This window comes from Acomys minous, assembly GCF_964271855.1.
Source record: "Acomys minous genome assembly, chromosome: 16".
Lineage (NCBI taxonomy): Eukaryota > Metazoa > Chordata > Mammalia > Rodentia > Muridae > Acomys > Acomys minous.
Genome location: NC_140498.1, coordinates 87,056,233 through 87,081,603, shown reverse-complemented (window position 1 = coordinate 87,081,603; position 25,371 = coordinate 87,056,233). Strand labels below are relative to the sequence as shown.

At 54.0% G+C, this 25,371-nt stretch overlaps 1 protein-coding gene across 1 annotated transcript; it reads right to left on the bottom strand.

Moving 5' to 3' along the window:
• Positions 1–236: 236 nt before the first annotated feature.
• SH2B3 (SH2B adaptor protein 3) lies at positions 237–22,214 on the bottom strand. The gene is made up of 8 exons (XM_084762127.1): positions 21,770–22,214; positions 14,220–14,900; positions 4,068–4,169; positions 3,900–3,991; positions 3,723–3,817; positions 3,425–3,639; positions 3,163–3,334; positions 237–3,047 (listed from the first exon to the last, which is right to left on the bottom strand). The coding sequence occupies exons 2-8, from the start codon at positions 14,871–14,873 to the stop codon at positions 2,722–2,724; spliced, it is 1,656 nt and encodes a 551-aa protein (XP_084618253.1). The 5' UTR covers positions 14,874–14,900; positions 21,770–22,214; the 3' UTR covers positions 237–2,721.
• Positions 22,215–25,371: the final 3,157 nt, after the last annotated feature.

Here is a 25,371-nt window from a genome sequence, read left to right as displayed (position 1 = left end):
TTGTTGATCCCAGTTCAGGCCTGTGTTACCAGCAGGGGGCAGAAGATACTTATTTTAAAAGGGAAACAAACCCCACAAGGCTGGGCCTGTGTCCTTGCCTAATAGCACAGAGCCTTGGTTGGTCCTGTCCTGGTTGGGAGACCCAGACAGCAGAAGAATGAGACCTTACATATAGCTGCTTTATGGGAAAGGCAAGGGGTGGATGGGTGCAACAGAGATCATGGTAGTAATTCTGGAAACATTTTTAATTCACATATAGCAATTTGTACATTGTAGCAAATTTGCATTATTCAAGAATAAGTTACTCGTACAGTACATAAACAAAAGATTTGCCAAATACTTTCTGATATGATAGAAATGAAATCCCCTCTTCTGCTGTCCCAGTCCCGCTTGCTCCAGCCACACACTGGCTGGTGGCTGTGTCTTCACTACGGGGCAGTGGATAACGATCTATGTCACTCAGTGTCTGTGCCAAGCTAACATGTGAACAAGAGACAGAGCCCTCAGGAAAGAGGTGTGAAGCCTTAAATTGAAGAAACTTGGTGCCGGGTGTGGTGGTGCACACCTTCTATCCCAGCACTCAGGGAGGCAGAGGCGGATGGATCCCTGTGAGTTCGAAGCCAGCCCGGTCTACAAAGCCAATCCAGGACAGCCAAGGCTACACAGAGAAAACCTTGTTTGAAAAAACCAAGAAATTTAGGTAAAAATAGTGTTCTGGCCCCAAATTGATCGTAATGATCACTATTTTTCCTACACAGTCTAGAAATGTCCAAAGGCAGAAGATGTACACAAATAAAGCCATTATGGATTGCTGGTCTAAAGTCGGGGCAGGTTAGTTGACCTAATTCTTTGTGCTGGTGACTGTTAGTTTGTAGCAAGAGTGCAGGGACCGCTGAGCTACACTTAGTCTCAGAGCGTAGAGTGGCCTTGCTGCCAGTGGTGGGTTTGGTGCCTGCTGTTGATACTGGGCTTCTGGCTTAACTTACTGCCCACGTCCCTTCAGCCAACTGGACCTACTCTGACAGAAAATAAAGGGTGTTGGCTTAATGCCACTGTCCCAGAGCCATGAGAGTAACTTTTTGCCATAATATACTCAAAATTCTCTCATACCATAGATACCTTGATTCCCAGAGCTGTGGGACAGAGGTGTTGGTTTACAGTGCCTGCCACATCTCTCCTTTGAAGGCCCACTGGTTGAACTTCTAGCCAGGGGCAGGGACAGAGCTGTCCAACCAACCGCTTTCCTCTTGCACAGAATAGGTAAGGCTGGACCAGTGACTGGATATTGCTTATGTCTTTGGTTCATACTTTGTGGAAAAAGAAGGAAAGCTAGTTATCTTAAGGATGGAACACAAATCTGCACCTGTGCTGGACCTGCCCTGGTCTGTGAACACAATGGTGGGTGTTCCAAGTTGAGGTACAGCTGGCTGCTTCCTCCACCCACTAAGGGACACACACAAGCTTGCAGATGGGGGCAGGGGCGCAGTGCTGTTGGTTTCAGCAGGGCAAGTCAGCATGTTTGCCACCGATGAACATGTCCCAGAATGAAGTTGTGATTCTCTTAAACCTGGGGGCCGCACTACCTGGCACTGTTTGTGCCCATGAGCATCCCACTTCAGTCCCTGTGAACTGTCTGTCACTTGGGAAATATCAGAACAGTATAGGCCCTATCTAGATGGAGAGACTGTATGTATGTTCGGGAGCATGTTCTCCCACCAGTGACTGTGGTGCCACGTGGGACAGAACACTTACGGTGAGCTCTTTCAGGAGTTCCTTCGTAGTATGGTTATGGTGCTAGCTCCCTTTTTGGTTCACAATGGGGCTAAACTCACTAAGCCACTAGATGGTGGGGGTCAGGGGGCAAGCCTAGGATCCCTTCCATTTGTGCTTGTTTCTCCCCCACCTGTTCATCCCATCCTTGGTAAAGCTGCTATAAATCAGGGTCCTGGCCTTTTTATGCATAAGGCACTGGGGCAGAATGTCCCTTGCCACCCTCCTCTCTCTGCAAGCTGCCTGGATTTCCCTGAAAGGGTGACACACTTCGTTCTCTACATTAGGATAGTGGCTACCCCACTGCAGGCAACTGTCCTGAGGATGAGCAGACAAGAACACTAGCGCGCTAGCCTGGCTCAGGGCGAATGAGCAGGTGTGCGTAGCTGCCCCTGACTTGAGAGTGGCACGGGTACTAGAAGGGCAGGGCAGTGAAATAAGCTGTAATTTTAAATGGAAACCTGAATCCTTTTAAAAAAAATTAATCTGAGGTAAAATGTTTAAAATCATTTTTGATCTTTTAAGTTTGTCCCCCTAGCTTGTCCTAAAGCTAAGAGTAGATGCAGGATTATGAAGCATCCATCACCCGTGGCATAGAATGTGTCCTTGCCACGGAACTGAAGCCACAGTAAAGGAAACCATGTGGGAATAATCCAGGGACTGTTGTTAGTGTTTTGTGCTTCCCGATGACCCTACTAGAAGGAAGTCTGTCATCAGCTCTGTCAGTTTCCACTGCCAGCTCTGGTCTTACAGCCCCCATCGCCTCTGGGTTGGGGACTACGTCTATGGTACCAGCTACTGGCACCTGTGCACAAGACTACATCTGTAAACAGTGGGAGAAAGCCAGGGGCTAGCTGCGGCTGACAGGAGGCCTGTGACAGCCTAGTGGAGGGGGTACATCTGAGCAGGGGAAGGCTGATGGCAGCCTGGAGGAAAGGAAGATGGTTACATTCACAAGTTTGCATCTCTGCACAGCTGTGAGAGAGGGGTGTACTGGTTGTCGATGGCCCGAAGGTGGCTCCGTGAAGAGGAGTCCATCTCATAGTCTGAGTCCTGGGCACTGCTGCTCACAGTCTCCAGCTCCAGGTGCCGAAGACTGTTGGCCAGTTCCTCAGGAGAAGGCACCAGGTGGAAGATCTGCTCTGGGGGTGTCACTCGGCCAGGGAGAGCCTCCGTGCCGAGCCCAGGGGGACAGCCAGCAGAGCTGAAGTGGGGAAGACCCAGCTCCGAATCCCAGTGAGGAAGGGAGAAAGGGAAGAAGACAGTGTTGGAGGAACCTGGAGAGATGACATGGGTGAGTCTTAAAGTGAAGAAAGTACACCAGACAAGAAGCTTATGCATGTGTGCACTTGCTGTGATACCACCTCTTGACATAAACTTTGCGGTTCCTACCTGGTGCCTGGGAGACGACTACCACATAGCCAGAGAGCCGAACATCACAGGCTGCTCCACACTCAAGTGGGATGGGGGAGCGCTGGAAGTGACGGAGCATGTCCACCACTGAGGGGAAGTGCAGGTGCTGCACACGACACTGTCCACGTTCTGTGAGCACTAGGCGGAGGTGCTATGGGAAGGGTAGAGATCAGCCTGCTGCTGCCCCCACCCCCTGCCCACATGCACCTGGCCCACCCTGACCCATCAGTTCCTGCCCTACCTTGGCTCTGCCCTGTAAGTTGAATGTGAGCACATATTCCCCTCTCCGGGACTCACTCTGCCGCACCAAGAACACTCCATGGGCATCAGGGCCTTGTAGCTGAACCAGCTGTGCAGCCCGCACCCTGGAGATAGGGCCGTGGAACCAGGGGTAGCAGGACAGGAAGTGATCTGTTTTCTGGCAGGCTGGGTCCAGCATCGCCCCAGGTGAAGCACCTGGCAGAAAGATGGTGGTAGTGACCCACTCGGGAGTGCCACATAATCCAAGGGCACTCAGAGGCTAAGGAACTGGCACATACCTTGGTCCAGGGAGTCTGTGCTTCCCCTTGGGGAGGTGGCTGGGCCAGGCTCTGCTACTAAGGAAAGGGGTAACTCTGTGTCCATGTGCTCCAACCTGTAAGGGAAGAGGCCGGGTGAGGAGGGAGCCAGCAGGGAGGATTCAAAGCGAGCCAAGGCTGGGCAAGGGTGAGCCTCACCCTTGGCCTGTGCTTGCCCTGAGGTCTGTCAGCCATGAGTTCAGCTGCTGTTCGTCTCCCACCTCAAAGATGATGTCTGTCTGGTCCTGAACCTGCAGAGAGGAGGCATGCAGCTCTGCATCTGTGGAGAAAGTAGTAGGTCCCCAGGAGCCCAGCCCTGTTACTCACCTTCAGCACAAACGTGTAGAGGTTATCAGGCATCTCCAGGCGTGTGCACGGCCGGACCTCCCGGATGCTCGAACAGGCCTCTTGGAGCTTGGGCTTTGAGCTCTAGGGTAACAAAAGGATCTAGGATAACAAGGTTTATCCCCGGAGGCTTTTCCCCCTCAGGTTGTCTGTGTCTCCTTCTCCTGCAGCTCTCTGCCAATTGGAACAGTTCAGGAAGCAGCAGGAGTCAACGTGGTTGGCTATACAACATGATTGGACATGCCACCTCTCTAGGCTTGGCTGGCCCAGTTCTCAAGGCAAAGTTCAGGGTCAGAGTTACAAGAGGGAAGCACCCTTCCCTCTGGTCTTTTATTTCCTCTTGTGATAAGACTGTTCTTGCTGGCTGAGACAGCTGAGGACCAGCTTCAGCAAAGGCTGAGAGATAGGCAACTGGGACAGCTAGAGAAGTTGAAAGGACAGGCCTTCCCCCCTCCCTCCATGGCCTTTGTCCCAGGTCAGGAGAGACTACCAGGTGCTCCAGCCAAGTGCTCAGAGGCCCTGGCCTTTGACTGCTCCTTCCAGAGTCCACCACCCCCTTGCCATTAGCTTTGGCCAACTGCCTGTTAATAGTGAGGGGGACCTGCTGGAGACTGGCCAAGTGGGGAAGACATGACTCCTCCTCCTGTCCACAACTGCTGTGTGCTGGCCAGAATTGGGGCTTTCCCCAACTCCCTATGCAAGTCCTAGAAGGATCAGGGTCACGATGTCTGTTCTGAGCTACCTGCTAGGGTGCCTGACCCTGTGGGGACAGGGCACAGAAGCACTGGGCTGTGGTCCACCTGGGTGGGCTGCTGAGAGGATGGAGGTAGTGGGAGTCTGTAGCCAGAACCCTGAATACATTTGGAGCCTTAGGTCCTTCTTCACCAACTGCTTCACTGATCAGGCCTAGCCAATAAGCAGCTTTCCCCAGAGCAGCTTGGGTGGGATGGCTGGGGGGCCGGAGTATCCAGGCCATTTGAGGTTTCCTAGTGTAAGCAGAGTGGCACCAACTACCACGTTCTGTACCGTGCACTCAAGGCTAAGAAGCCAGTTATTGGGTTGTTAGGATGCTCAGTGTATCAAGCCCTCTCAGATGTCTCCAGGATGGTGGTCAGTTCTGCGTGGACCACAGCACACTGCAGTTGCCTGTCCCTGTAGGCCTTAGCACAGTGACACAACAGGAAGAAGCCAGACGTCAGGAGTCCTGCCACTAGCCACAGCTGCCTCTTGTGTCTTTGTACTGATTTCTGGTCACTCTTAAAACCCCATAGTTTCATGTGTCAAAGGACAGAAAGGCTCTGTCTTGGAACCCAACAGTATGTATCTTCAGCAGACTGCTGTTTCATCTTCATAGGGCTCTGAAGGCACCTGGCCCAGGGAAGCCATGCCCACCCAAGAAAGGAGCCTGTGGCTACCTTGAAATCCTCAGAAGACAACCATGGCCCAGCAGGCCACAAGCTTCTGCTGAACAGTGTGGAAGCCTGAGAGAAAGGGGAGCCAGGGGGACCATGCCTAGAGATACAGCCTCACTGCTGTCACCCTTTACTGCCTTACCTAGGCTGAAGCAGGTCCCAACTTAGAGCCTGGCTCTACCACTACCACCCTGTGAGCTGACAACCAAAGGTAGGGTCCACTGATGAACTGAGGAGGTTTTGGGGTAACAGTCCTACCATGTGTGATTGTCTTCACCTCCAATGCCATCCAGAGCCCAGTGTGATGGGGAACACCTACACTGGCACACATTAGGAAGACAGAGGAGCAGAGGAGCTCTAGGCTAGCATGCTGGATAATATGAAGCCTTGTTTAAAACACACACACAAACACACACACACACACAACACACAACACACACACACACACACACACACACACACACACACACACACACACACACACACCCTGTTTTGTTCCCAAACAGATTTTCAGACAGCTAGATTACAAGATTAATCAGAGACATTTATCTAGCAGACGTCAGTCCTAAGAGGGACTCTGACAGGTCTGACAGCAGACTGTTGAGGCTATGCATCTTCCGGACTTTCCCATTCCGGACCTTATTCCTATAGGCTAGCAGGTCAAGTAAACAAGTCTATGAACTCCAGGTTCATGGCACCTTCCAGCCAGGCCTGGGTTGGCCCTGCTACCCTTTTTATCCCCAAGGTCCCTTACAAGTCAAAAAGATTTAGCACAAAGGCTCCTTGGCAAGTGCTCTGCCCTGGGGCAGCAGGCCCTGGCAGCATGCTCTAGATAGAGTGCCCACAGAGGCCAAAAGGCAATGGTCACACAACAGAGTAGCTATGGCTAGAGTGGACATCCTCAGCACTGGACACAGGCTGTCTGCAGTGCTTCCAAGGGATGGGGTTGTTAAGTCACAGGGAATCCACAGGCACCCTTCACAGGCATAAGGGAGCCCTAGACCTCTGCCTGTCAAGGCAAGGTGGATGTTGGGGTCCTCAGAGGAAACCTTTCTGGTGTTGAGAATTGAGGTTGGAACAGAAGCGATGATGACGATGAGCCCTAGAGGCAGACAGCACTGATGAACTGCCATCAGCTGTGGCGAAGACCTAAAGACCCTCATGCCAGGAGTTAGGAAGATCAGAGAGCGAAGTAAAACAGTTGTTTGCCCTGTGACAGAACCAAGACTCCGTGACAAGACAGACAACATAGGCTAGAGATGGAGCTTGGTTGGTAGAGTGCTTGCCTCTCATGCACAAAGCCCTAGTTCAGTGGCCAGCACCACAAAAACCAGATGGTAGCACAAATTTCAGGAGGATCAGAAGTTTAGGTCATCCTTGACTATGACATGAGCTTGAGGTACAGAGAAATAAACTATTGTTTCCTAAGATGTAAAGTGCAGGGGTGGCTGGGGGTGTATGTAGCTCAGTGACAGATCCCTTGCCCAGCATGCATCATCAGGCCCAAGCTCCAATGAAATGACCAACAGCAGGGAAACAGAATCCATAGACAAAGCTGACTGCTCACAGGGAATGGAGTGCTGAGGAGGTGCACTCCTCTCAGGTGAGGTGTTCTGGAATTAGTTGTGCAATTGTGTAAGTACGCCAAAACCCAATGTATTGTTAAAGCAAATAAAGTTATGGTATAGGAATAAAACCCAGAAATGACAGCTGGGTGTGTGGCTCACACCTTTAATCCCAGCTCTCAAGAGGCAGGTGGATCTATGAGTTCAAGGCCAGCCTGGTCTACAAAGCAAGTCCAGGACAGCCAAGGCTACACTGAGAAACCATGTCTCAAAAAAAAAAAAAAAAAGAGGAGGAGGAGAAAAATGGCCAGTCATACTTATAGCCAAAAAGGATTGGGCTGGAGAGATAGCTCAGCAGGAAAGAGCACTTTGTGCTTTTCTGTAAGACTCAAGACCAGTTGCCAGCACCTACCTGGTTGTGACACTTCCCAAACCAGAGAATCCAACACCCTCTTCTGACCTCTGCAGGCACCAGAGCACACACATGTGCAGACACATAATAAAAAACCTGAGCTTAAGTTGAGATACATAATGTAAAAAGGGGGTCTGGGGGTAACAAGATTGTGTTTAGTGCTAGCGCAATGGGTAAAGGATACAGCCCAGCATTGGAGTGGCCACTGACCATGGAAAAGACACCCTTAGCCAGCCACAGAACCAGGTCCAATCCTGGCTCTGCCCCCAGCAGCTGCAGCCAATATAGAGATGGGGAGTGACAAGTCAGCAAGGACACCTGTATGTGCTTTTGTGGGAATATCACGTGTTGTCTGTGTTGTAATTTTGCAGCTCCTCAAAATGTTAAGCATGATTTGAACCACCTACTAGATAGATTGCGCACATGTTCAAAGCATTAGTCACCATAACTCCACAAGTGGAAACAGCCTAATTTCCATTTAGTCATGAATTAGGGAAGAAAATATGGTAAATCCACCCAGGAGAATATTATTTGGCCATTAAAATGAACAAGATAATGGATGTGCCTTGGTGGGAGCCTCCTAAGGCCCCTCCAGCCTGAGTCCTTTTGAGACAAGCTAATGTCCTAGGAGAGGGTAATAATGACAACACCACGGTAGCCAGATCCAGTGGACCCTGGGGGTGGGGAGAGGAGCCCAGCCTAACACTGCCCTCTTAGGAAGTCCACCAAAGGAGACACTCAGATAATGCAAAGCTCAGTGCAGTTAGCTGCACTCAGAAGACACCTCAGGTGTCAGAACTGGGTACAGGTGACACAGGGCTGAACCTGTCTGCCATGCTGACACTTGTTGTGGACATTGGGCCACACAGGCTCAAGTTCCCTATATTGGAAGCCTCTAGATGCCAGCTCCAGGCATCTGTTTGGTACATTGCAGGGTAGGAGATAGCCTCTTTGAGGAAGCTAGCTGGAGAGAGACAGCCATTTACTTAGATGCACTGTCCTCTGCCGCCAGGAACGGAGGATGTTGGGGAATCCATCTGTGGTTTTGGTTAGTTTCCTAGATGGTGCCAGTATTCTAAGGCCAAGTGGCCCCTTTTCGGACAGTTGCCTGGAGTGAGAGTGTGCCTGTGCCAGGGCCAGGTAGCCTGACTCCCTCCAGAGGGTCTCTCCTCTGATCAGCCCACAAGGTCATGCTGGGCCCTTCTGAAGCCTTTGTTTACTTTTCCAGTGGGCAGGGCAGGGCGTTTCCCCCACATGGCCATTGGGCTACTAACTGGGAAGGGCTCCTGGGAAACCAATCTCTGGGATCTGAAGCCTTCCATGCAAAGAGTCTTTTCTGCCCCTCAGGATGGTAATATGCCAGAGCACTCTGTCTGCCATAATGGGAAACTGAGGCTCACAAAGTCAAGTTGTCAGCCTAGAGCTATATCCCAAAGACAGAAGCTGAACTGTGAGCTCAGCCCTGCACCTCCCCAGTGCCTACCACTCTGCCCTTAGCCGTGAGCCCAACCCTGAGCCCACTGCCCTGACTCCTTGATGGCTCCACCCCACAAAGCAACAGGACCAACCACCATGATGGTGGCAGCAGTGTGCAGGTGGTGTCTGGGATTCACGGTGCCAGCCTGCCTGCAGTGTGAGCTTGGGTTCTGACCAGTTATCCACAGAACTCATTGAGGGAGTAGGAATGGCTGTGTGTAACAGGCCTCTTGGCAACTCTGGCATCTCTTTGTCTCTTCCCCTTCCAGCCCAGTAGGCCCAGAGCAAGCCCCTTGAATGTTCACAACTCAGAGAAACCTAGGCAACTGCCTCTGAGGCCCAAGGTGAGCCTGACAGGCACTGTGACATATGGGCATGGCTTCTTCAGGCGGAGCTTGGGGGTTTAAACAACCCTAGCCCTAAAGCTCACACAAGACTCCATTTCTGCTTCCTCCACCTCTAGGCTGTGTGGCCTTGACCAGTCTTCTCATCCAAGAATTGACTTCATGATGGGCCCCTTAAAGGGGCTGTGGGAGAACTCCATGGTTGAGTCATCTATAGTGCTTGTTACAGGGCAAGCAATGAAGCGAAAGGGAAAGCCACTACACCAGGAACAGCAGCCAGAAAGGCCCGAAGTTAGGCCTGTTTTAAGGGTCAAGTGCCTGTCCCATGGCTGAGTGGGGGTGGGAGCTGTGGGACCAGAGCCTGGAACCCAGCAGAGGTGGTAGGCACAGAACAAGACTTCCTGCTGCCTCCCGCCACCTCCTCCCAGGCCAGGAGGAAACCGCCAGGCCGGCAGTGGCCAGACCTTTCTTTCTGCTTCCTCTTTCCCACACAGCAGGGAGGAAGAGAGGCCAGGTCTCTGCATGCCCCATGCTCCTCAGGCCTCCTAGATTCCTTATCCTTGTGCCCAGCAAGTACACGGCCTTCCTGACCACCACCACCCCAGCTTCTGAAGCACTCCAGGCTACGCAGCCACTGCACCTGGTTCCCTTCCTACAGCACTCTACACCCTAGCCCTCACTCCCGCCACCAGCTGTGAGACCTTTCTCTCTAAGCAGCAGCTCCCACAGGCCTGACCCAAGCATATTCCAGAGTCACTCCTATTCCTGACACCTAAGTGAAACTGACCTGGCCTGACGTGCCGCTCCAAGGGCCTAAGAGACCACCAGGCCTGAAAACCACTCCTGCCAACCGGGCCATGCAGCAGGGCCCAGCAGCCCAAGCCTTCTTTCCCTGGAAGGTGCCGAGGCAGCGGCCTCCTATAGCCTATCAGTGGTGCCCCCAGCTGGGGCACACATTGAAACACGGCTGTCTTGGCCCCAGTATCTGTAGCAACCATACAACATCCCTGGGAGAGGAACTCAGTACACAGAGGCCGCTCCTCAGCCAGTGATGTCTTCGGGTAAGACCAGGTGCTGGGACCCTCTTCTGTCACAGTCTCAAGAGGTTTTGGTTGTATCTTTTGAGCTGGCCTAGGATAATGAGGGGGGTGTCCTTAGGACTTTGTCTGCTGTTGAGGTAGCAATTCACTTAACCCAGGCTGGCTCCACTTTGATGTGTAACAAAGGCTTGACACTGAACTGATCCTGTGGAGATTACAGGCAGTGCCACCATACCCAGTTTAAAGCTCAGGATTTTTCCCCCTCCAGGGTTTCCTCTGAGTAAGGATAAAAGTATCCGCTTGCCCCTTGCCCCTGTGTCTGTGTTTAGAACATGGTGCTAAGTCCTCAGGGTGGCCTCCACCCGACAACCCAGGCAGCTTTCACAGCTCTTCCTTCAAACACTCCGTCCATCTCCCACCTTGGGGCCTTTAGCCAGCTGTCCCCTGCTGCCAATCAGCAGGTTCCCCTCCAGATTCACCAGTGTGGTGGCACATGCCTGTGATCCCAGCACACTGGGGGGGGGGGGCATGGCCTTCAACTGGAATGCAGCCTGCACCACCTGGTAATTTCCAGGTCTACCCCAGCAGCTACTGAGTGCCACCCTGTCGTGGGGTGTGGAAAAGGAAGACATGGAAACTTTGGCAGTTTAGACAATGCTGTTGGCACAACCCAGAACTCTGGCCAACACGACAGACCGCCATCAAGAAGCAGAAGCACATCCCCACAGATGGGCACGTTAGCACCAAATGCCAGCCTCTTAAGCTGCACATCACAGGCACAGTGGGGTGGCACTCCCTTGTTCTTACACTCCACACTCCACCACCACAGTATGAGGGCTGCAAGAAAGTTCCAGAAGACAGTGCCCACAAAGCCTGGGGTGGGCCACTATTTCTTAGGCAGGATACAAAAAACATTACAGTAAAATGAGGAGCTTCTTGTCCAGTGTTGTTGCAGCACACCTATAATCCCAGCACTTGGGATGCTGAGGCAAGAGAGTCTAGAGTTGAAGGCTAACCTCAGCTACATAGGGAGGTGCTTTATCAAAAATATAAGTAAGGGCTGTCAAGATGGCTCAGCAGGTTAAAAAAAAAAAGTGCTGCCAAAAGACAGACAACCTGTGTTCCATTCCCTGAGACCCAGGTGGTAGGAGAGAAATGGCTCCTGTAAGTTATCCTCTGACCTTGACAAATGTATCGCACACCCCTCCAACCCCTGCTACAAGCTGAATTACAGTGAGTGAATCACCACAAAAGGTGGGAACTTGTGTTGGTAAAAAGACAGTCCATATTATGTGGCATGACATCTGCAATACAGGAATGGCTGGTAAAGCATGGCGGGCAAACCTGAGGACCCCAAGAACTTAAGGCAACAGCTGGACACAGCCCAGTATCGGGAAGAGACAGATCCCTGGGGCTCACTGGCCAGGTTGGCTAGTTGAATCGATGAGCTCCAGGTTTAGAGATCTTGCCTTAAAAAATAAGGTGGACAACAAAGGGGAAGACAAAAGGTTGTCCTCTGGCCTCTGCATGCACATATACACACATGTACACGTGCACATGCAGACACGGGAAGGATGGGGGAAAGCAAAACTAAACAGCTGTTGGGGCTGGAGTGGGGCTGGGGCTCAGTGGTTAAGAGCACTGGCTGCTTTCCCAGAGGACCCAGATTCAATTCCCAGCACCCATATGGCAGCTCACAACTGTAACTCCTGTTCCAAGGGATCCAACACCCTCACACAGACATACAAACAGGCAAAACACCAATGTACATAAAATAAAAATAAAGTTTTTCACCAGGCATGGTGGCACACACCTTTAATCCCAGCACTTGGGAAGCAGAAACAGACAGATTACTCTGAGTTCGAGGCTAGCCTGGTCTACAAAGCGAGTCCAGGACAGCCAAGGTTACACAGAGAAACCTTGTCTCAAAAACAACAAGAATTATTTCAAAAACAAACAAAACGGAGCTAGAGAGATGACTCAGAGGTTAAGAACACTGACTGCTCTTCCAGAGGACCCGGGTTCAATACCCAGCACCCACATGGCAGTCATAACTGTAATGCCAAGATCTCATACCCACAGACATACATGTAGACAAAACACCAATGCACATAAAATTAAAAAAGGAAAAAAAAACAGGCTCCGTACGAAAGAGTAAATCACAAGGGTTACCATGAAACACTAAAGCTCCTAAGAGACAAGCACATGCCAGTTAGAACTAACCAGGTACAAGGGTGGGTGAGGCTATGGAAACGGGTTCTCTCAGCCCTGCCAGGAAGTACAGCCACAGTGTCCCCAGGAAAATCACTTCTAGCAATACACCCAAGGGAGACCAAAGCACATGCCCTCCAGAGGCTTATGTGCAAATGTCACTGTGACATTTTTCAAAAAAGTCCCCAAAAAAGCCAAGTGCGGGAGCATATTGGTTCCTGTGGTGCCAGCACTTGGGAGACTGATGCCAGAGGACCTAAGCAAGAGCTTCCCAAGGGGAGAAGGCGTGAAGTAGAAACCACTTACCAACTCAGCCCAGGTGACAGTAAACCAGCATGGGCTAGTGTTCACACCAAAAAGCACACAAAACAAGATGAACTTAAGGGGGCTGGAGAGATGGCTCAGGGTAAGAGCATTTGCTGCCCTTGCAGAGGACAGTTTGCTTCCTGTCATCCATATCAGGTGGCTCACAACCACCTATAACTCCAACTCCAGGGTATTGGACACCTGTGGCCTCTGAGGGCACCTGTAGTCATCCATGAGCACATATGTATGTACATATGTTCGTACATGTACACACACAAAAGTAAATACTTAGGGACCAGGGATCGAGAACTGTCTGTGGCGTATTGAACACACTGCTGCTGACCGTCAACATCTCCAGCCCAACACCTCACACCACATCAAATAGACCTGGGGGGACATGCCTAGAATTCTAGCAACCAGGGGGCGGAGACAAGAAGCTCAAACCTCAAGGTTATCCTCTACATAGTAGTTCAAGACCAGGCTAGGCAAGACACTATCTCAAAAACAAGACCAGCTATCCAAACTCTGGAGTGGGAAGGCAGAGAGTGCAGAAGTGCAAGTGCTTCTTGGAGGCACACACTGAGACAGAGCTTCAGAGCACCACTACTTAGCAGTCAGTGCAGGGAAGAAGGTCTTACAAGGCCCTGTGCCGCCCTAGCAGGGCCAACTGCCTTTTTTCTGCACCAGGGCCAAGTGCATGCTCACTGAGGCCTGTTCCTTCCACAGCTCAGTAGAACAGCAGCTTCCCAGGCACACAGTAAGTGCTAATGATTATCTATCTGTCCAGTGATCATTGGTCTGCACCACATGACCAAGAGTTTCTTGGGTCACACATCATTGTTACCTATAGCCAGGCTGTCACACAGAATGGGATCACAGAGAACAGAAAGAGAGGAAATCAGCCCAGCGTGGTGGCGCACGCCTTTAATCCCAGCACTCGGGAGGCAGAGGCAGGCTGTGAGTTCCAGGCCAGCCTGGTCTACAAGAGTCTAGGACACCCAGAGCTGCACCCTGGTCTCGGAAACAAACTAACAAACCAAACAACAACAAAAAACAAAACAGAGAAGAAATCAAGACAGACAACCAGGTCTCCCACGGCCACACAAGAGGATTGAGACCCTGGGCTTCACCTGCCCGGGCTATCAGGCAGGAGGAACAAAGTCCCAGAAAAGAAACTGCAGGGTGGGTACAGCAGGGCTTCAAGCTCAGCCCTTTCGTTCTTCCTAGAAGTTCCTTGTCAGTGTCAGCTGGATCTGGACTTTCAAAAACTCTGAACCGATCTGCGCCAACCCATCAACAACAATATGAACAGAGTCCAAGCGCAAATGCCTAGCAGGAGCTACACTATATACTCTCCAGGACGCTTACCTTGGGTGGATCGAAGAGCTGCAACAGGCGGCCGTGGCCTGGACCCGGGGCCCGCAGCACCAAGCGACCCCGCTGCCAGCGCGCGCCACTATCCATGGCTGCCTCATCCGCCAGGCTGTAGCGCAGCGCCGCCTCCTTGAGCGCCTCGGCCGATGGCTCCCGAAGACTCCAGGGTAGCAGCTTGCGGCCCGGGCCCGGCCTGGTGGAGGCGGAGGTGTCATTGTCGGTGTCGTTGGTGTCGTTGGCAGCCCCCGGCAGCTCCCCAGCTGAGCGGCGGCGGAAGAGCTGGCGCAGGCCGCGGCGCAGGTGCTGCAGGGCGCAGGCGGGCCGCGGGCCCAGGTCCTCGGAGCTGCGTGCCTTGGGCAGCGCGGGGCGGGGCGGGGCGGTGGCCCGGTAGTCGCGACCCGGCGGCCCCGCGAGACCCTCTCGTACCTCCCGGCAGAAGTGGCGCTGGAAGAGCTCGGCGAACTGCAGCGACACCAGGTCGGCGCGCGGCGGCTGTGGGTGCGCGCGTGCGAACAGCCAGTACTGGCGGGCCAGCTCTCGGGCTGCCGCCGCTGCGTGCCGCTCGCAGAAGTCGCTCCAGCCGCGCGGGGATGCAGGCGACGCGGGTGCCGAGGACGTGCGGGACGGCTGCACGGTGGGCCCGCTCATGGCGGAGAACGTGGCGGGGAGGCCGAGCTACAAGACAGGACAGAAGGCAGTGAGCCAGGGAACGTCCCCGCCCCCGGGGAACACCCCGCACGTGGAAGCCAGCAAGCCAGCGGGCGGGCGGGCAGCGCACACAGGGTGGAAACAGTGGGTAGGCAAGATCAACCAGCGAGGAGATGCCTCCTCCAGAGGGGCTCCAAGAGCTCAGCACCACGCAGAGCCATGCTGAGGTTTTCCAAAAATTTCCATCTAGTATTTTCAGGCCTCGGTGACCAAATGAAGTGAAATTTCGGATGAGGGGAACTTCCTACCAGAAAAGTAGGCTACTCACAGAACACCCAAGGTAAAAACAGCGGGGCTGCTTTGTAGAAAATGAACACAGGCTCTCCACCGGCCATGGTGGGTACTGTAAGCAGTACAACTTCTGTGGGGACAGGCTGACAAGAGTCATTTTAGACTTGTTTCCCACTGTTAAAGGTTTTCAAGGTGAACGTGAACGTTTGCTCGTAGGCCCAGGGCCCTGGCCACAGCTCCCTGCTGTTGATGACAACCCTGACCAGCAGGCCAAGCTAGGTGGAGAGGCAAGGGCACTGGTGCATCCTATAGCAGGAAGCAAGGGTGAGGACAGGTCAAACCCACACATGTACCCTGTATGACCGTATTTACTCAGCACACGAATCAAGGCTCACTGTCTTCTTCTAGCTAGTTTTCACAGCTATGGTAACACATTTCATAGTGGACAAGAAAGGCCTGGCAGGCAGATTAATCCTGAAATGGTAGATTATGGGGCAGGTGTAGGGTGCAGGGGAAGTGACTGAGGCAGATGGTTACTACTCATCTCTAGAAAGCATGGCTAGGAACATGGGCTCCAAAGCCTGGGTCCAAACCCCAGGCCCACCTCCCACTGATTATATATATGTCATCTTGAACAACTCAAGTGGTTCTTAGTTTCCTGTATATCATCCTGCCCACCTCAGAGTGTTACAAAGACTCAACTGAGAATGGCTTATAATCTGGAAAAGTTCAGTGTCATTAGCTGTGTCTCTATTTAAATGCTGTAGCAAGTGTGGTAACAGCGGCAGCAAAGACAAAATGTAGTGACCAGACTCACAGGGAGGTAACATCTCTAGGCCAAGGTAGGAGGGATGGGCACTCAGGCAGCTGCAGGCACAAAGACAGTCAAGATGTCAGTGGGTCACCCCTGCACTGTCCTTGGTGTCTGGTCAAGATAAGCACTGCAGATCCTGTGTACAAGACCCACTTGCATCTACTACCTCAGGCACTCTCCACAACATATTGAGGGCCTACTGTGTACTACAGGATACAAGAGTAAACAGGCAAGATATTTAAAACCTTAGCTGGTGTGGTGGCATGTGCCTTCCCGGCACTGGGAAGGTCGAGAGTTCAAGGCCAACCTGGGCTTTGTGAGACCTGCCTCTAAACAATAGAAACAAACAAGAGCCAGGCATGGTGGCCCACATCTTTAATCTCAGTACTTGAGAGGCAGATGCAGGGATCGTTGTGAGTTCTAGGCCAACTTGTTCTACAAAGTGAGTCTAGGACAGCCAAGCTATACAGAGAAACCCTGTCTGGAAAAACCCAAAACAAACAAACAAACCTTGTCCCCCTAGAACTCACTGCAAAGAGGACCGGGCACTGGCTGTGTGATCACTTTAATTTTCATCTCATTAAGTGTTTGTCGGGACTCCTTGCAATGGGCTAGAGGGTGACAGCTGGGCCCAAAAATGGGACTCTTCCTGCTCACCCTACTCCACAGGCACTTCCTCCTCTGTAGCCTGTGCACTCACAGGGCACTGTGCACTGTCAGTACTTGCATACCATACCGTAAGACCATGCATTCCTTAGCACACAGTAGGTACTCTGCACATATTAAAAAGCCAGGAGGAAGCAAAAAGGAACAAGCTACATCTTAACCAAGTCCCCCTCACTCTGCCCGTCTCCCTATGGGGAGTGTCTACTCCTTGGGGGATTCCCAGCTTTGGTCAGTGTCATATCCCTATACACCAGGCCTTGAGGCAGGGGAGAGGCAGGCAGAGCCTTCACAGCCTGGGTGACCCACATCTAGCTTCAGCCCCATCTGCACACTGCAAGGACCACTGGGCTGCACCCCTGCTTCATATTCCCTAGGCCTGTCTGCTTCCATCACAGCACAAGGGAGCACAAGTCCAGAATCGGCCCTGAGCAGTGGAGATTCGTCAGTGGCCATCTCCACCAGACCAGGGACCAGGGCACAGCTGCTCTCCTACACTTCCTGCCACAGCAAGGGCTCAGTGACACACACACAAACTTAGCTCTTACTACAAAGCCGAAATGGACTCGAGTACAGCATCCTCCTATAGGCCTGGCATGAAGGAAGACTTTCCCTCTTTCGGGTGGCCTCCTCCTGCCTCCAGCTCCCGAGTATGGGTTTACAGGCGTGCACTGGGTTTTTCTGGTGCTGGGAATGGACCTCAGAGCTACCCACATGCTAAGTAAAGCACCTACCATCTGAGCTACACCCCAGTCTAAAAGCCACCTGTGTACAGATGCCTAGGGGCCAACATCACCCACTAGCCACAGTCTTGCCTGGCTTGCCTTCTGGGTACCCTGGGCTCCGTCCATACCTGCCCCTTCATCTGGAACTTGTGCGTGTTCACTCCATATGTGAGGGTCACGAGCTCAGCTGCAGAACCAGCTCCTGGGAGCTGTGGCTCACTCCAATGCCCCCCCCCCAACAAAGGTAACACTAGCTATGCACCCATACCCTTAGGCACTGTTCTGACCACTCCTGAAAAGATAAGACTCCAGGCGCCACAGAACCCCAAGATATAGGAATGAAACCACAGGGTGACACTCAGAGGGTACCCCCAAAAGGCCAAATGTACCCCAAATACTAACTTCCTACACTCTACAGAGTGCTTATAGTACAGAGCCTGGAATGGCAAGGACAGTTTTGGCTCTGTTGGAGTGGAAAGTGACCAGTGACTCTGTCCACAGCCCAGACCTACCAACTGTTTAGAAATAGTCACAATGGGCCAGGTGTGGTGGCGCACGCCTTTAATCTCAGCACTAGAAGAGGCAGAGGCAGGCAGATCTCTGTGAGTCCAAAGCCAGCCTGGCCTACAAATAGAGCCCAAAAGAGCCAAGGGAACACAAGGCTGTCCCCGAGTAAGGCGGCTACAGGCTGTATAGTCAGGGGGTAGGGCAGCAGAAAGGTTGTCCCCTCCAGGGACTGAACATTTCCATGTGCTAGGAGACGAAGCAGAACTGTGAGAAGTAAGGAGCAAAGCTCGGCCCCAGGAGCCCCAGATGGAGTTTGTGATGTGGCCACAGGCTCTGCTCCCCTCACCCACCCCTCCCCACAGAGAAGACACACCCTCATCTGCCCACTTGGGTTCAGCCTGGGCGGAGCCACAGTGACAGGAAAGAAGAACCGGGCCCAGGTTCTTGTTCTGCACTCACAAGTCCCCATGGCACACATGCCAGGCACCTAGCTCCCTGCAGCCAGCCTGTCGCAAGGCAACCCAGACAGGCGGTGCTGGTCCCTGGGAACCACAGCCAGGTTGGTGCTCCTGCTTGGACACAAGCACCCCAAAGACACAGATGGCCTGTCCAGTCATTGAGAATGGAGGGGGGCGGCATGCTGTGACCACCCCGGGCCCATGACTGCAGAGATGGCTCAGCGGCCTCTCAGCTTGGCCACCCTTCCCTCCTCAAAGGTTCAGCAGAAGCCTCAGCACCTGGAGGCCCCAGCTGTCAGGAGGGAAGGGGATGCGGGAGAACAAGAGAGAGAGATGGGATTCGGATCCACCTGTCAGGTGCCTCCTTCAAGGAGGCCTCCAAACTGACTCTGTGCTGTAATGTTGAAAAGACCCAGTGCACATTCTAGCCCACAGGAAGCAGGGTGCAAGGGAACCAGCTTGGGCCAAGCTAGACCACCTGGCAGCCAGTAAGGCCCATCCTGAGGTCATCAGGCTGGCCCAGTCGGCCAGAATAGCAAGTCTCATCTGGCTTCCTCTGCCCTACCTCCTCCTCTGTGTACTCCCCAGCCCCGCCCCACCCCCACATCTTGTCACCCCAGACAGCCATCACCCTACATAGTCCTAGGAGGTGGGGTAAACAGGGGACTAGCCCCCAATATTGTACTCTCCCAATACCAGACAGGGCTGACAGTGGCAGAGGTGATGGCAGATGTTCCTCACTGCAAGGGAAAGCCTCATCAACTCCTGAACTACCTTGGGTCTTAAGAGGGATGCATCAACAGTCTCTGGCCTTTGTATGCCTCATCTCACCCAAATGAGTCCTTGGAACTATCTGGAGATGCCACCAGTGTGGATCTGAAAGGTAAGTCTACCTCCCGAATCAGGAGGCTACATTGAGCCCCCACCCCCAAGTCTGACCCCACCCCCCAGTCAGCTGCCATGAGTCAGCCCCACAAGCAGGGCCCAGACTTCCTCCCTCCAGACCTCCATGGGGACCAAGCTGCACCCCCCAGCAGCAGCTGGGGGGGTACATCCGGACAGGCCCCAAGGGGCTGTAGTCCTGGCTCACAAGGAAGCCAGGAGACTGCTGCCGCCCCTCTTTCCCCCCACACACCCCTGCCGACCCTTGACAGGGCTGTGTGGGAGGAAAAATCTTTCAGCCATCTGCTCAGCTGCCGGGTTTCCGGCTGCCCAGGGTGGGGCAGGCCATCAAATCCCTTAGGGACCTGTCTGTTGTCCTACTGAGAAGAGGGACACTGGGTTCAACAGTCCAGTGGTGTTTCAGTGGGACCCCAGAACACTGATCAGGAGACACTGGTTGTCCAAATTGTGGGGCCCAAGCAGGTGGTGTCTACCAGTGGCCAAGGACAGGCAGCCAGGCCTCAGACGTACCCAGTCCCTAAGGGACCTCAAGCCCCCGGAAGCTGGGAGCTGGGGTGCAGGGCTCCTGGGACCAATTAAGCATGACTCAGCCAGTGACCCCCACTGAGTCATTTCCCGCAGGCAGCCTGCCAGCCTCAGTTTCCTCGGGGAGGGTGGGTGGCTGGGAACAGGCCTGACAGGAGCAAGCAGCCCCTCTAGACACTCCAGAAAAAAAGAGGCTTCCTGCCCTGCCCTGCCCAACCAGAGATGAGCTGCTCAACACCCAGGGGCCCTGGGGACCATTTTCCCAGGAAGCCTGGCAATTAAGTGCCTGCTCCTCCTGGATTACAAGTAGCTTGAGTTTACTGAGCAGCACACCTCATCTCATGCCCACACTGAGTGCCTCTCTCAGAACCGTTCTGTCCTTCAGCACCTCCGCATCAGAGTTCTGAGAACACTTGTAGCTCTGAGACACACACCAGCCAAAGACCTCAGAGCCAGGGGAGTTACAGCCAACCTAGCTCAAACGCCTACTCCTTGCTGGGCTCCTAAATGGCACACAACCACCCTAGGGAGGTAAGAGGCTCACACTGGGCAGGGCCCAAGAGATGTCAGTTAACTTGCCCAGGGCCTCACCAGCGAAGCTCGCAGAGAGTCTGGATTAGTCTCCACATGAGTGCTGCTCCAGGGACAAGTGGGGACTTAGGAAAGACATGTCATGTCGATACTATCTGCTCCATCTCTGTGCGTGCCAGACAGTTAAAACCCTGCCCACTCCTGATGACTTCATAGCCTCAGAGAAGGTAACTGACCACCCAAAGATTCACAGCAACAGAAAATTCAGAAGCTCGCTAGCCTCAAACGTGGGCTGGACCCCAAGGACCTGCTGGGCAAAGAGTGTGATACAGTCCCAGGCTGGGACAGTTAGCTCCCTGTGAAGTCACTAGAGGTCTCCATTAGCCAACTTGACAGTAGCCCAGCTGGACTAGACATCCTGAGGTCCACAAGCTGTCTGCAGTCTGGCTGCTTAAAGGAACTCACTTGTCTAAAAAGGTTGTCTTTTGAGCAAGGAAGACCAAGCCCTGGGTGACAAGAGTCAGGAAGGAAGAGCAGCAGAAATGACCTCACCATAACAGATAACACCCTTGTCATGCCTGCCTGGCTTCCTGATCAAGCCTTTCTGTGTTCTGGTGGCCTTCACAAGTAGGTGTCAACTGAGGAAACCGAGACCAGGAAGGGGCTGTCATCTGACCCTGCCCAGGTCCTTCAGAGTTCCCTGCCCAAAGGCTTAGGAAACCCCAGAGCAGCGGGTACTCCGGAGAGCTGAGGAAGGTTCACAGCCCAGGTCAATAAAACAGGACACTGTGAAAACAAGCAGGCAGCCTGTAATTGAGCCCTTCTTCCTGCCAGGCACAGGTGCCTTCCACACGCCACCTCATTAAAACTACACCTCATTAAAACTTCACCGCAAATCTCTTATTACTCATTTAACAGAAGGGAAACTGAGGTCGTGGCCCTCAGCTTGGAAAGCAGAGGAAGAATCCAAGTTCTGCCTCTAGGACCATCTGTTTCCTCCTCTGTCACTGCCCAGCCCTTGAGGACCCCAGACCACAGCTGATGCTGCTTCGAGCTAACCTCTTCCTAGTCGACCGCCCTCCCCCCACCCCCACCCCCATCCCCGTGGCCCACGGGGACTGCACAAGTTTCAGAATGTATTCACACCTTGGTCCAGATGGAGTTCCCTCTGGGGGGCCGGAGGTGGGGGAGGCTGTAGAACAAGGCTCATAAAAGTGTTCTAAGCGCGTAAAATCCTTACAACCTCCCCACTGGCCCTGGTCTGCCATGCCCTATCGCCCAGGCTCCCCATCTCTGCCTGCTTTCGCCTTTAGGGCTCGGTGTGCCACCTCTGAGGATCACCAGGGCCACAGTGACACAAGTGTCCACCCCCCCTCTGGCAGAGGCCAAGCACGCTGTGTCCCCAGGACGGCTCTCGGTTCCTCCCGCGGCGCCCCGCCAGGCCCCTCTTCTCCCGAGGCCCCAGCTGCAAACACTGACCTCCGCGCCCACATCACTGCGGTCTGGGATTGGGGAAGAGAAACAGAATGAGGAAACGCCAGAAAACAGAAGCGGGACGCGGGCTGCTCAGTTCCTCCAACACGCTCGGCGGGCCGCGCTTACCGCGCAAGCTGCGGGTCGGGGCCCGGCCGGCCCATGGCGTCGCACGGCCTCTCGGCGCTCAGGCAGGAAACCCCGGCTCGGAAAACGGCCAGCGCTTCATTTCCGCCACCAGCGCCTGACAGCAGCCTGGAGACCCGGCCCCGGGACGCCCCCGGGACGCTGCTGCCGCCGTCGCCGCCGCCGCTGTGGACCCCGTGGCCCGTGACAGTCTGGGCGGGCAGGCGGCCAGGCGGAGGCGACGGCCCGAGCCCATGCCGCCCCGCGCCGTTATGTAAAGAGGAACCGGCCGCGAGCCTCGCGCGGCACCGGAGGGCGACCTGGGGGCGGGGCCACGACGGACCACGCCCCGCCTACCGCCTGCGGGGCTAAGGGGCGGGGCCTGGATGCCCCTCCCTCCCCGAGCTGCCTCCGCGAGTCGACGAGCGGGAGGCAGAACATTGACAAGCTCCGCCCCCAGAGGGCGCGGTCTCCACCCCCGACTCGCTTCGCGCCCCTTAAGGAAGGGGGAGGGACTCGCGAGGGGGAGGAGTGTTCTTGGCCCCGCCCCTCCCGCACCGACCAGTCGCCGCTAGCCTCAAAGGGGCGGGGGTCCTGGAAAGGATGGGGCGGGGCCAGACGAGTGGTGGGTGTGGCCGCCCGACCTTCGGGACCTCGTGGAGGCGCGCCCCTGCGGACTCCTTCCAGCCCGGCCTTATCTCCGCTCGCCCGGCCGGGTCTAGGAACTGCGACCGCGGCTTTCATCATCTCCCGAGGAGGGGGTCCAGCCCCGCCCTGGCCTCACTACCCGCGGCTCCACCGAGCCGACCTGTCTCGGCGGTGCCATCCATTCGGGTTCCGCTCCCCTCCTAAGGTCCGCGTAGTCCCGGAACGAGCCGAATAAGCTATTCTCTACCTGGCTGCCCCGCTGCTCTCTAGCTTGCTGTAACTTTCTCCAGGAACTCCTCCGAACCCCTGGCCATTTGAGCTTTCCCGTCGGCGCGCCCCTTAGCCCTTTACCTTTTCTCTATCGCCACATTGGGGTGCGGGTAACAGGGGTGCCCCTGTTCTGAAGTGAAGTCACTGCGTGCCAGTCTTCCTCGCGACACTAGGGAGGGAGGGGAAAGAGGAATGCCTGTCCCTCCCCCCTCCCCCAACAGGAAGCAGCCCGCCCACGCCCCCAGCTTGGAGGGGCCACTGCGAGCCTTCCCAGACGACAGGCTCCCACGAGCCACTGGCTCCCTAGAGCCGCTGCCTGGGACCAAATACTTGACCCCTCCAACTCAATTTCTTCCTCATGAAATGGAAATAACACGTGTCCCCAGCCCACTTGGGGACTGGAAGGAGTAAGTAGCTTGTATTAGAGCAGTTAACCAACCAGGCTTCAGTCCCCAGGCCCGCCGTTGGAGCCCCAGGAAGGGACTCCCCCACAGGTGGGGATTTCCACTACAATCGGACGGCATCGAGAAGGGGGCGAGTGGCGGAACTGCTTGGAAGAACACACGCACACGTGCAAAGGCGATACCTACGATGAGATAGTTGTTTTACGGTGCTTGTGGACACAAATTAGTGATTTCCTAGTGGGTGCAGCATGCTGGTTAGGAGACAGCACAGTGACAACCCCGGTGAGGATAAGGGGGGGCCATCTTTGGGTCTCAGGAAGAAAGATATTTGAGTAATACTTACACTGAGATCTCCCACATGATGAGAAGGAAAGGCATTGCAAGCCAAAGGAACAGCAAATGCCTTGTTAGAAAGTAAAAATGGCCCCACCTACAAAGAAGGAACACGTTGGCCTACACGTGATGTCGTGGTGGTCTTGGTGCAAAGTCCGTTTTTGTTTGGTTTGTTTGGGTTTTTTTTTGGGGGGGGTCCTTTCTGAGGCCACCAGGGAGCCATGGAGAATCATGAGGAAGAGAAGGCCCAGACAGAGCCTGGGGCTGGTGTCCCCATTCGGAAGTGTCCCTTTGAGAGAAGCAACCTCAACCTCGAGGGAGGAAGGGTTTCAGCGAATCCCAGCCTGATTGGTCCAGCACACGTTCCTTACAACATCTGGGGCGACCACAGCGTACCTGCAGCCTCCCTGTGGCCAGGAGGCGTGCGCTTTGCATCAGGCATCAGGTACTGGCAGCCTTTGCCAAATGGTGGCTGCAATCTGCCAGCCGCAAGCACTTTCCCTCTCGCAGCCGACTGCAGCCCTGCTGAGTTAAATGGGGACTTGTGGTTCTTCCTCTTTTTAATCACAGGCCAGCCCTGCCTGCCAGATTTCTCCGAGGCCCAAACTCGTTTCCTTCCTCGCTCAGTTTCTTTTCGCCCCGCGGGCCCGCCCCAGTCTGGGTTCCCTAAGAGCTCTGCGCCCTCAGAGCCTTCTATTTATTTGTGTTTTTTCCCTTCGAAAGGCAACGGGCTCCAAGGCCAGACCCTGCAGTGACAGCAGCGACCCCGGGGTTCAGCGCCCCTGGGGACCTGACTCCTCCTACCCAGCACGGCTAGGGTTGGGAGGGAGGACGCCAGTTCCCACGGCGGCTGGCGGGGACTGCCGGAAGCAGGCTGTCCACTCCCAGGGGCCAAGCTGCCCGCCCTTCCTTCCTGCGGAGGGCAGCGGCACAGTGTCCACCTGCAGGGACCCAGGTGGCCGGGTCAGAAAGGACAACCAAATCCTAGTGTAATAGGTTCTATAGGTAAACAAGGTCAGAGCTTCAATAGTCACCTTAATGTCATCCAGGAGCAGTGAGTGACAAGAGATCAGCACTTAGGTGTTGAGACAGGGCCATCAGTTCAAGGCCAGCCTCGGCTGCCTAGTGAGTTGGGAACCTGCCTGGGTTACAAAAATGCTGTCTCAAATCAAACAAACCTGACACTACTAATGAAAGTTAACCAGAGCGAAGAGTATATATAGTAAGTCAATAATCCAAGCTGTTAGTATTGTTAATACAAATAACAAACATGAGCCAAATAAGACTGGGAAGACGGCAAAATAGGTAAAGTGTTTGGCATACAAGCAGGAGGACCTGAATTCAAGTCCTAGAACACACATAAAAGCCAGGCAGGACCACTGCTTGGGGGTTCTGAGTCAGCCAGTCTAGCCCCATCGGACTTGTTAGTTCAATAAGATACTTAGTCTCAAACAAAAACACAAAGCAACCTGAAGCAGACAAAAAGAAAAAAAGAAAAAATACGAGGAAATCAAGTCATGTGTGTGCTATGTCTAATGCCTGTACTCCCAGCACTCAGGAGGTAGACGCACATGGAACTCTGAATTTGAGGCCAGCCTGGTCTACATACTGAGTTCCAGGCTAGCCAGAGCCACATAGTGAGACCCTGTCTCAAGAAAAAGGAAGCCAGGCAGTGGTGGCCCACACCTTTAATACAATCACTTGGGAGGCAGAGGCAAGCAGATCACTGTGAGTTTGAGGCCAGCCTGGTCTACAAAGCCAGTCCAGGACAGTCAAGACTATACAGAGAAACACTGTCTTGAAAAAAAAAACGAAAAAGATATGATA